At 49.9% G+C, this 12,129-nt stretch overlaps 1 protein-coding gene across 10 annotated transcripts in view; it reads left to right on the plus strand.

Moving 5' to 3' along the window:
- The first annotated feature begins 1,001 nt into the window (after nt 1–1,001).
- The window catches only part of EBF1 (EBF transcription factor 1), a 282,607-nt gene continuing 271,479 nt past the window's right edge, over nt 1,002–12,129 (plus strand). For 3 of the 10 annotated variants that reach the window (XM_075766592.1, XM_075766595.1, XM_075766596.1), the window contains exons 1-4: nt 1,003–1,956; nt 3,429–3,585; nt 3,866–3,929; nt 4,201–4,256. In XM_075766592.1, coding sequence (XP_075622707.1) covers nt 1,823–1,956; nt 3,429–3,585; nt 3,866–3,929; nt 4,201–4,256 — 411 coding nt within the window. In that variant the 5' untranslated portion in view covers nt 1,003–1,822. The other 7 variants (XM_075766588.1, XM_075766590.1, XM_075766591.1 and 4 more) reach the window with 4 other exon arrangements.

The following is a 12,129-nucleotide window of genomic DNA, read 5'->3' on the forward strand; positions in this document are numbered from 1 at the left end:
GACGTGCGGGCACTGCGCCCGCTCCGCCGCCGTGCAGCCAGCCCAGCGCTTTCCCAGCGAGGGCAGATATCGGTTTTGTTGTTATTATTTTCCCTAGAAAAAAAAAAAAAATCGGACTTCCTAGAAAAAAATCGGACTTTCTCCGTGGACTGTCCTGTTCGGAAATTGTGTGTTTCTGCCGCAAAGCAGCCCACCGCTGCCCGGGAACGGGGCGGGAACCGGGGCGAACGGCGGGGGTTCAGCGGGAATTTAGGGATTTGCAGCGGGGAAGTTGGCGGGACCCGGGGCAGGTCCGGCCCCACGCGCGTTTCCAGCGGCGTTTGCGCTGGGGATAACCCCGCTGCGTGAGGCGGCCTCTCCTTCCCTCGGCAGCGGGGCAGCCGGGCTCGGGCAGGGGGCACCGCCGCGGGGCATCCCCCACTTTGGGCAGTCGGTCTCGGGGTCGGCAGCCTGGCTCTGTGTATGGGGGGGTGTGGACGCGACACACGGACCCGCCGGCGCGGCCCAGGGGGAGAGGGGAGGGCTCTCGGCTACCCTCACAATTAGCTGCTGCCGCTTTTCCCCGCGGCTGCGGGCTGATGGAGGAGCGAGGACCGCGGCGCGCTCCTGCCGAGGGCCGGCCCCGGGCGCTGGGGGGGGGGGGTCGGTGCGGGGAGCGGGGTGCCCCTCGGGGGGGGGGGGGGGGGGTGTCTGTGTCCCCCCAGGTTATCCCCCCGCGGGTACCTGGCGCGGGGCGGCCCGGGGGAGCAGCGGCGCCGCCTCGTTGGCGAACAAAGGCGCGATCGTGTTTGTGTTAATACCCCCCCCCCCCGGGGGGGCTTCGGGGCAACTTTCCCCCGGGCCGGCTGGGGCGTCTGGGCGGGGCTATGCTAACGAGGTGGGCGTGGTCTCGCCCCCGCGGCGGCGGCTTGCGGGCAGCCATTGGCGGCGGCGCCGCGGGGGGGGGGGAGAGAGGTGACGCTATGCAAATGAGGGGGCGGGGCGAACACGACCCCGCCCCCCGCCCGCCGGGGCTGCGGGGCTCGTGTTCGGCGGCGGGGACAGTCAAAGTGGCTCCCATAGGGAGAGACGGCGAGTCCGCCCCGGCGCTGCGGGAGAGGGAGGGGGCGCGGGCACCGGGAGCCCCAGGGTCTCCCTCCGTCCGTCTGTCCGCGCCGCCGCCGCGGGTGCGCCCCTCTCGCTCCCTTCCCGGCGTGCGCCCGGCTCCGGCAACTCGCTTCCTGCGCGGCTGAAGGAGGGAGGAGAGCGCGCTTCGGCTGGGAGAGGAGAGAAGAAAGAGGGAGAAAAGAAAGAAAGAAAAGAGAGAGGGGAAAAAAAGGGGGGGGGAAACTTGCCTCTCTTGTCACTGGAAAATGACACTTGATGTAGCAGAGCCTGCCGCAGCTCCCGTTCGTCCTATTGTTTCTTAAACTGCCATCTGAGATTTTTTTTTTTTTTTTTTGCCTGCTGCCATCCGAGGGGTGTCTTCATACAAAAGGGACTTCAAGTATTCCTCCGGCTTGCGAGCGCTGCAACCAGCCCCCAGCACCCCGCCAGCCCCTCCAAGCACCCAAACAAACTGCACACGCAGCAAACAGCAGCAACAAAACCGGGCTCTGATTGCCTCTGGATTTTTTTTTTTTTTTAATGTGCGTGCCTGTGTTTGCTTTCTCTGACTTGCTTTGATTCCAGAGATCAGCTGCAGAGAGAGAGAAAAAGAGAGAAAGAAAGAAAAAACCCCATATATAACAGTCCGCCTGGCGATTTTATCACTTTTTTTTTTTTTTTTTTTTTTTTTTTTTTTTGAGTAAAGAAGGAAGATTTGCGCCGTTGTTTCTGATTCATGTTTGGGATTCAGGAAAGCATCCAGCGGAGTGGGAGCAGCATGAAGGAAGAGCCCCTCGGCGCGGGGATGAACGCGGTGCGGACGTGGATGCAGGGAGCCGGCGTCCTGGACGCCAGCACGGCCGCTCAGAGGTAGGCAGGCTCCGCGCCCGCGTCCCGCTCCGCGCCCCGCTCCGCGCCCCGGGGCGCACGCCGCCTGCAGCGCTGCTCCCCGCGGGCAGCGCCTTTCCCCCTGCACCAACAAAAAGCCGGCCCTGGAGCTCTGCTAACAGCAGTGAGTTTCGCGTAGATGTCGCCAGTTAAATATTTATCCCTCTTGTCCCATAGGAATGATTTTTTTATTAAATAATAATACTACTAATACTAAAGGAAGCGGCGAGTTTCGCTAGGTAGGAATAGGTGGGTTTTAATCTCTCTAGCCCCTTGTGTTCGCGCGGAGGAAGGAGTTTTCAAAACTATGTTTGCTGCTGATTTAGTCTTAAGATCTCCAAATGACACTTTCCTCCTCCGATAAGCAGCGGGTTGTGCACGGATGTATCCAAAATATATTTCTCTGCCTCGCTTTCTTATCCTCGTCGGGATCAACAGCCTCCCTTCTTCTCCTCTGATAAGCAGGGAGTTTTGCAAAGCTTTCTCGAGGAGAAATTTAATTCGAAGCCCCTTTGTAAAACCACTGCCACTTATCTTAGATTTTTTTTTTTTAAATAAATCCCTTCAAACAGGAGGTAGATTTGGCGAAACTGTACCCAGACTCGCTTTCTCTCCTATTTCTCCTTCTCTCCATCTTCTTCCCCGCGGAAAAAAAAAAAAAAACCAAACCCAAACCCAACAAAAAGCCAACAACCAAAACCAAACCCTGATGCCGTATTCGCAGCCTGAGCCCTGGAGCCGGCATCAGCTAAGAAGTTTAGTGTTGACATCTCCCGGTGTCTCCCACCTCGCCCCGCACCCCTCCCTTCGGAGCCCTCTAAGGAAGGGAAAGTTTCTGCAGGGACAACCCTGAAATATTTCAAGTTGTCTCCTGGGCTGCCGTCGCGGTGTTTACCCACCACTCCGGCGAGGGGAGGAAAGGCTCGCAGGACTGAAACTGAAAGATAAGGCACATGGGCGCTGGGGTGACAGCTTCGAGCCGAGTTTGAGAAGTGGCAGGACCGATGCCGCTCCGCGGGGCAACGCGCCGGCGGGGCTGAGCGCGGCTCCCCCGCCATGCAGGGCCGGCTGCGAGCGGGCACGGCCCCCGGGGGGGGTTGGTGGGTGCTGGTGTCGGGTACCGGGCGGGGGGTGGGGGGTAGGGGGGCTGTTTGGCGCTTCGGGCTCGCCGCAGGGCGGGATGGGGTCGGGGGCTGCGCAGCGCTCCCGGCTCCGCGGGGTTTCGACGTGGCCGTGCTCGAGTACGCCTTTCTCCTGGCCCGGAGGGAAGAACCCCGGGGCGACTCGGGAGAGGGGGGATGGATTGGGGGGGGGGGGGGGATGGATGCTCAGCCCCGGGAGAGCTCAGCCGGGTCCCGGCGGGGGAAGGCACGGGCCCGGGAGCCGGCTGGTGGCGGGGGGGCGTGAGGCCGCGTCGTCGGGGCTGCCGCTAACTCGCGTCTTTCTGGTCCCAGCGGAGTGGGTCTGGCCCGGGCTCACTTCGAGAAGCAGCCTCCTTCCAACCTGAGGAAGTCCAACTTTTTCCACTTCGTCCTGGCTCTGTACGACCGGCAGGGGCAGCCCGTGGAGATCGAGCGCACCGCCTTCGTGGGCTTCGTGGAGAAGGAGAAGGTGAGTAGCTCGGTGCCCCGTAGGGGCTCGGCCGCCTCTCCCGGGCCCTCCCCGCTCTACTCCCGGGAGTCACCGGCTCGTCCCGGGAGTCACCGCCACCGTTTTACCCCGGCCTGGAGGGCATCCGGGGAGGGGGGTCTCTCACGATCCTTTGCTGTTCCCGGGGTAGAGGAGGGGGCTGGGAGCTGCCCCGGGAGCGCCCGGCGTGCGAGTGATGGAGAAGCTTCATATGTTATTTTTTTCTTTTTCCTCCGGCCTCCCGTGTCCTCTTTGACTTCAGGAAGCCAACAGCGAAAAGACCAACAACGGGATCCACTACCGCCTGCAGCTGCTCTACAGCAATGGTAAGGGCTGGGAGCCCCCGCTGTCAGCCCCACCACCCCCGGCTGCCCTCCAGCCGCTGTAAAGCCCACCAGAGGCTGGGAACCCGCTGCCCCGGCTCCCCTCCGCTCCGCGCATCCCTGCGCTCGGTGCCCGGGTACAGCCCGGCCGCGGCCAGCGCTGCTGGGACACGGGCGGCCCCGGGCGGGAGCTCCGCCGGGCCCGAGCCCTCGGGCGAGCCTGGGCGCGGTGCCGCCGGCCGGCCCCTCTCCTCACACCTCTGCCTTGTTTCAGGGATCAGGACGGAGCAGGATTTCTACGTCCGACTCATCGACTCCATGACCAAGCAGGTAGGTGCTGCGGGACGCCGTCGGAGGAGGGGTGGGGGTGTGTGTGTGTGTGGGGGTGTGTGTGTGTGTGTGTGTGTGTGTGTGTGCGCGCTGACGGGGGGGGAGGTGGCAGCCGTCGGGGCGGCCCCCGGGAGCGCGGCGGGGCGGCCCGCGGAGGCGAAACCCGCCCCCGCCGGGAAGCGGAGCGGCTCTGCTCCGGCGGGGAAGGGGCTGCCGCCTCCCGCGGGGCACGGCCGCGCTCCCCGCTCCGCAGCCGCGCCCGGGCCCCGCGCAGCGGCGGGGGCCTCAGGGCCGAGCCGCGGGGACCGACCCCGGCGTCGGGGCTGCGGGGCGGCGCGGAGGGTCCCCGCGGGACCCTGCCCACCGCCGGGCTGGGGAGCTCCGAAAAATACAGGCGACCCTCCAGCCGTCCTAGTCCGGCCCGGGATTGGTTTTGCCGCTTAATTAATAAGAATTAACCTCCGGCCTCCCCCAGCCCCCCAAACGCCGTCAGCACAAGCCGCTGCTCAGCGCGGGGCTGGGTCGGTCCGTCGTTTATTCGCGCCGCCGCCGGGTCCCGGGGCTGCCGGAGGGGCGAGCACACCGTGGCACATTTGCGTGTCGGAGCAGCCCCCCGAAACGCGGCGCGGGGAGCGGCCGGCTCGGGGTCGGACTTCGGGCAGGGCTGGAGGGCAGCAGGGCTTGTCCGGGGCTTAACCCTCATTTTAAGCTTGCTCTTCGGCTTCCCGAACAGAGTAATAACGTGCGTGCCTACCTGTAAAAAAATACTTTTCTGTATGAAAACAGTATTTTTACAAAGGGGCTATCTGAACGAATCGATTCTCTTTCGTAAAAAAATGTTACTCTAGCTTTTTCTTCTGCTCCAGTCAGAATATATTTCTCTTATAATAGGTTTCTTTTAAATAGTTGGGATCGCTTTTAAGCCTTTTTATCCTTAAGATACGTTTTCCCCCTCCTAATCTGTTTTACTTGTTTAAAAAAAAAAATCCTTAAATTTTATTTAGGAAAAACATTAAGGTCTTTTTGTACCGATAGGAAAAGTCAGTCCCTGTATGTTGTCTGTAGGGAAAAAAAAACCCTCTTGGCTTGTATTTGGATTTCTTTTCTACAGCAAAACATAAAGCTCTAAGGGCTGAATTTGTTTTAGAAAACTCTCTTTGATGGTCCCAAAACATCTTTTCCTGCTATTGAAGACTGTCTTTCAACAGAGAAAAAAAAAAAAAAGAATAGAAAAAAAAAGAAAAAAGGAACTTGGATGAATTTTACTAGAGAATCCACTATGCATCTGAACTCTGTTAAACTATATGCTTCCAAACAGAGCCCATTCCCTGTAGGAATTAAAACAGCAGCAACATACTCTGCTTCATAACAAATCTTGGAAAGCATTTGCTGCCATTCCTTGTTTTTCAGGCACAAATTGGTTAGTTTGTGTTATAAGTAACAAAATCTTCCTGATATATGAACTCTTTTTAGTCCTTTTGGAGCTTATGTATTTCACTGTAGATCGTATGAGAGAGGCTATCAATAAATATTATCTTTAAATAGCTTTCCTATCATTACGGAAATGCAAAAGCCTCTGTTCATAATCCTGTTGAAAACAGAGCCTTGAACTCATGTAGAGCACCAGATTCAAAATAATTTTCTTAACAAAGGCATCTTGCATATGAAGAGTTCATCCTAAGGCACTGTTTGACCTCTTGGTCTCTCATTATTATCAAGTCATCAGAGGGTCTTTGGAGAGAAAGGGGAAAAAAACCCCTGAGATACAGTTTATTTGTAAAACCTACCATGTAGCTTTAAAGCACATTCACAATGAAGAAGAAAAAAAAAAAATCTGTATGATTTCAGGAAGTCTTACAAAAACAAAGTTAGTGCAAATTACAGATTTTGGGGAAAGTGCAATAGAGTTGAGAAGCGAGGATTTAAGAACAAAAGCTCTCTGAACTTAGATTAGAAGGCGGGGAGTGAAAAGCTATTTTAGACGCAAACATGTTTGCTTATGTATTAATTTCGTGAATATAATTTCTTTAGGCACAACTATAATTGCTTATGAAAAATAGGGCATTGTCAGGTCAAAACTGTAGCATGTGCCGCTCTGAATTTTTTGGGGGGCCAGGGGCTGAATTCTCTCTCTTCTTTTTTTTTTTTTTTTTTCTTTCTTTTTTAAAGTGAAATCAGTTCAGAGCTGCGATCGCTTCGGTTAGTGAATGCTTATTAGGAAGCGAAGTATAACACATGACAGAAGCTCACCCGAATGTTGAATAAATCATTTATATTTTACGACAGTGAATTATATAGAAGATTCTCAAGTAACTTTCAAATCATCAAACTGTAATTAAATATTGCAAAGACTGTCTGAAAATTCTTTAATTTTTAATGAAAGTTAAATATATATTGTCAGTCTACTTGAAGGTGTAGTATTTTAATGCGTGACACTCAGAACAAATTGGATAATGAAATGATTACTTTTAAATGAAACTGTTGCAGAAGCGTACATATTTCAGCTGGCAAGTATCTTCTCGATACTCACACACGCACATTCGCACACTCAATAATTGTGAATTCCCAGACTGAAATTACAGCTACTCTGAGGTTTCTGGTGGCAAATGAAAAATCCCACAGAAGCAAAGCTTGAATGAGTTAGGTTCCCCAGATCGTACAGGAAAGCATCTGTGGCTCTTTTTTTATATTAAATAATTTTATTTTTTTTTAAATATGGACACATCAGATTTAAATGTATTCTCTTTGTCTCAGTTATAAATTGCAAGGTTTTGTACAGCTGCAGATTATTAAGTTAGGTAAGATAAAATAAAATAAAACCCATTCTGCAAATCAGACCTCGATTTCTGTATATAGGATTGCTGCTCCTAGCTTTAACATAAATGTCCCATTAGCAGCATGTGTTATATCAGCGGGTAGACAGGCAGGGCTTCACTATGCCGGATGCTGTGTATGTAATAAATAGTAGATATTCCGGCTCCTGGAGAGTTCTTGATCTGAATAAGTCAGGGATTTGTTTGTGTGGCTGTGCCCAACTAAGAAACTCATGGCAGGAGTCCTGTCATAGGTAGAATACGGGGATCTACGCGTCCCGGTGCGCGCGTGTGTTCTCTGTCAGCTGTGATGCAGTATGGGAAGCGGGGCTGGAGTGTGGCGTTGCTGAAGTAACCAAGAATTTTGTTTGAACCACAACCTAGGGCAGATCCGGGGTGTAGGGATGAACTATGCATGCGCTGCCCCCAAACATGAGCTTGCGTTGCACACGTGCTCCTCGATAGCCTGGGCTGTGGGACTTCCAAATTGGAAAGCTGGGCAGGGTTGGTCTCAAAGTGCATCATTTTGAGTTATGCACGGGATAACGTGCTTGGCCTTTGGTAGTGGGCCCAGAGAAGTGTTGGGTAAGATGGGAATTACATGCCTTTGAGGGGTCTCGCTACATTTCTAAAATGTGCCCCTGTCGTTTAAAAATTGTAAATACTACTCACAAATCCTGAATGTTGCGGGGAAGTTCTTTTCAGTTAGGGTAACAACATTCGGCGTCAATACTGGCTTAATTAAATTTTCTTTTATGTTATCTTGGCACCTCATTTTATGTTGGGATCACATTCCTAATGTGTTCAAAACCCTGTAGGATCCCAAACTTTATAGCTGTTGCTTTCCATGAAGCAGCAGCTCCTACCGCAGTAGGTCTGGCTCTAACAATGATGCATTTTGAAATTGCCTGCAAAATGTGAAATATGTCTGCTCTAATAAAACCGGAGTTTTTCGGCAAGTCTCAGGATTTTAATATATTTACGGAGAAGAGATGCCTTCTATTTCTTCAGCTGTATTTTCATAAAGTTGAGATATTTCACTATTAGGAAAGATGGAGGAAATAAATCTGAAATACTTGTTCCCCACCCATTTTTCCTTCAGCCGTTCTCATCCATAAGATATAACGGATGCTAATACGGCTCAGGCATCTTAAAAATCATAAGTTTTGCACGATAGCTATTGTCTATTGCTGAGAGTCCTCATGAGTCAAAAATCCTTCCTTCAGACTTAGACTCTGTTTATATTTTGCTTTCCCTCCCCCCCCCCCCCCCCCAGTACTTTAACTCTGGATGCAAATGGTTTTTCTGTTGACTTCTCTATCACTCTCTGATGTCTGCAGATATTTGATCAGCTCTCTATTCTCTGCATAGCGTGGCCCTTCTCTGGCAGCTACACGCATGGGAAAAAAAATGTTATCAATAAGTTCAGAGGAGCCTCAGCAGACTCGGAGAAATTTCACACAAACATAAAACAAAACCTAACCCCTGTGACGGGGAAAGTTTACATTGCGCCAGATTTTAGCAGCTTTCTTGTGCCTTTGGTGAGATGTCAGAAGCGCAGGTGATTTTAATTTTCTTGTACAGAGAGGAATGGAGAAGTTTGGAATTTGCATGCATGATCAGGACCTGTGTTTGGGAAAATGTAAACTCATCACAGTGGAAAATGTGTTGTTTGGAGTCTGAGGGTGAAAACAAAGCTGAGGATTTTGGAGAGACTGCCTGAGCCAGATGGCCTGGTGCATTCCCAGTCTGGCAGCCCAACTGCTCCCTCCTGTATAATATACAGCCATTTGTTCTGGGATATTTACGCTAGAGCTGTTTCCATGTGAATGTTTGAAAACCGTTAAAAATGAACATATTAGGAGAGATAAATTTATTTAATTTGTGTGAATACGTCGATAAGCAGGCTGTGTATCAAAGGCAGAGGGAGACTGGATAAAATAATTAGATGCTACTGAATTGTGCATTGAGAGGCACAGCAAGAACTAACCGTCCTCGCCCTGGGACCCAGCGCTGTGCTACTTGTCCGGGATAAACCTCACTGGGATGAGCCGAAAATTTGCTTGGGGAAGGGGTAAAAACTTGGGTAATTAAGGGTTAAGTATTCAAAGCCAAATAAATGTAATTCACGGTTTTTTTCTGTGTAGATATATAGCGGATACAAGCCTAATCCTCTCTGGGTGAAATTCTGGCCCATCTGAAGTCAATTGCAAAGCTCCTATTGAATTCGGTGGGGCCAGGATTTTATTTTCTCTCTGTGTGTATGGCTGTATATGTCATTCCAAATCATTTTAGTTCTGTTTTCGAAAAAGACCCTCATTTTAATGAGTTTTTCTTTCTCCTTTATTTCAATAAAGGAGATAGTTTGTTTTGTGAAACAGAGGAGGGATTTGAAAGCGAGCGGATTTAGATGCATGTTGGTGATTTCTCTCCTTCGCTTACTCTTTTAAAATCAAGGCCATGACATAACTGAATACTATAATGACCATGATCTCATTCCTTCAAGATTGTTTTTCATCCAGTTCAGAAAGCAGGATTGCTTGACTGGCAAACTGACACCACGAGATGATTCTGCCCTCAGTTGTACCAGCATAAATCTGGATTTATTCAGGAATAGTTAAGGACAAAATCTGGCTCCATATTTTTCCAACTTATTCATTAAGTCTTTTACTGCTTTATCCTGCTGTCTTTACTGGAGAAAAAGTGGATTAAATGAGAACTGTAGTCATGACTTTTATATTAACCCCCCCCCCCCCCCCCATTTAATTTAATTTTTTTTTTTTTTTTAATGAACTCTGACACTGAAAAGTTTGGGCGAATTCTCGGACACACTTGTTGCCTAGAAGTGACTGCAATGTACTCAATTTAGTAATTTTTATTTGCCGGCAAGCAGTGCATTGATTTAACTTTTTGTGCAGCTTTATTTAAATGGAAGTGAGGAAGTCTTATATTTTGACACTAATTTTTCGGGGCCTGATTTTGAAATCCGTTTGTGCATGAGCGATCGTTACTCATTGGGACTTCATGTAGAAAGGTTACTTGGGTGAGTAATGGCTTACAAAATGGAAGATGAATTTTGTGGGGAAATGTTTCAGTCGTTCAGGAGAAGAAGAACTATTTTGAAATGCTTATGAAATACATCGAGTTAAAACTACATGAAGTAAACAAAAAGAAAAAAACCAAAGTCTATAATTTTGCATTTCCTTTGCTGGTGTTTTGTTGTGCAACCCTGATGTGTATTTGCAGTCTTATTTTTAGCTCTGCTGTGGTCTAAGTTTATACACTGTAACTTTCACTTTATCTCTCATTAATGTGATCCCTATTTGACAAAATCACGACGATGTTAGTGCGACAAGGAATCTTGCCGCAATCGCTCTGTTTTAAAGCCTGAACTTTAAAAAAATAACAATTAAAAAAATAAGACAGTTTTGTTAAAAGAGTAGCTTTTCAAATCTTAAAAGTTAATTTTTTTTCACAACAGTAACATTGTAGACCCTTCCTGTAAAAATACTTCTGGCAGCTATAACGATCTGAAACTTTACCAGTTCCTGTTTCTTTTTTGAAACTAATTGTAGAATTTATGCTTTAGAGCTGCGCAGTTTGCAAGACGGTAGAGTGTCTGTAGCGCTCTCAGGCAGCCATTCATGGAAGTAAACAGTTGGTGCTTTACACACCCGTTCGCACAAGTAAATTGGGACGTAGGAATAGGAGCTGGGGATGAGTTGCTCAGAAATGAACTCAGCAATTCCTCCTGCTTCTTAGAATTTCCCAGGAATTCCTGCAGGAATAGGGTATCACGGGAATATCTGTGCTTAACGGGGAGAAAACAAAATGTACCTGGGTATAACATCGGTAATTAAATGCAAATAAAATGAAAAGCAAATCCTTAACGTAGAGGAAGGCAGAAGAATGTCATGCACGCAAAGAAGGGATCACTGATGCTAAACACAACAGACAAGGTGATTATGTACCACAGTGTTGACTCTGCCCGTTCATTATTGCTATTTAGTTGAGTTATTTAAGCGGGTACCTGGAGGTTAAGTAAGCATAGCAGCAGGAAGAGAAGAGGAAAAGAGAGGGGAGGGGAAAAAAAGAAAGTAAATTTTGCGTTCTGGTTTGTCATTTCTAGTGCTTCCTCGGCTTCGCTGGCAATAAGGTAACCCATACTGGGTAAATTTATTTTAATATTTGAAAGCCTAAGAAGAATGAGCCAAGTCCAGCAGTCCTCCCTCGGGCGCGATTCCCCCCGTGTCATGCTGTGATTTTCTGGAGGGGAATGGGGACTGGAGTGTTTGTCACCACTGAAGGTCTCAGGGGTCGATCTGCTCAGTACCCTCATGCTCTGCGCTGCCAGAGACAGATTATTCTTTAATTATTCAGTTCAAAAAGTGCTGTGAGCTCCCCCCTTGCCTGGCCTGTCCCATTGCCAGGTGGAAGCTGAATTGGGGTTTTCTGGAGTCTTTGCAATGTCCCCACTGACCGACCCCATCAGTTGTCAGCCGGTTTACTTTGATCCCCCGGTTTTGGCTGGAAGAAGCTTCTCCCCATCTTCCCCTTTAACACACAGAGGTGAGGATCTTCTGAATTTGTCCCACCTCCTGATGTAACACATGGATGACTGTAGTGTTATCTTCCAAGGCTTCTTGCAAACCAGCTGTAGGTCTCTTGGGCACCGCCGTGGAAGCACTCCAGGGTGCGGGCCAGGAACCGAGCGGGGACATGGGGTCCCAGCTGGGGCCAGGGGGGTTTGCTGGTCTCTGTGCTGCGTGGACTGTGCATGCGTCCTGCCACCACTTTCATGTCCCCTTGATGCGAGTGTGGGGTTCGCAGGTTTTGTGCCTCGATGGTGGGAATGAGGGAGCAGAAGTCAGGTGAAACTCCATACCAGGTAGTTGCAATGGTGCTGGCGGCCTCTGTTTTATCTTATCAGTAGAAAAAAAAAAAAACCCACAACCACTGGCTTTCAGGTTTTAGGGGAATGCACACAGCAAAACAGAAATGAAAAAATTAACAAAGACAACACAGCCCCATTCCTGATATTATTTATGGAATCATTAAAT

Source organism: Balearica regulorum, chromosome 14 (assembly GCF_011004875.1).
Source record: "Balearica regulorum gibbericeps isolate bBalReg1 chromosome 14, bBalReg1.pri, whole genome shotgun sequence".
In the NCBI taxonomy this organism is placed as follows: Eukaryota; Metazoa; Chordata; class Aves; order Gruiformes; family Gruidae; genus Balearica; species Balearica regulorum.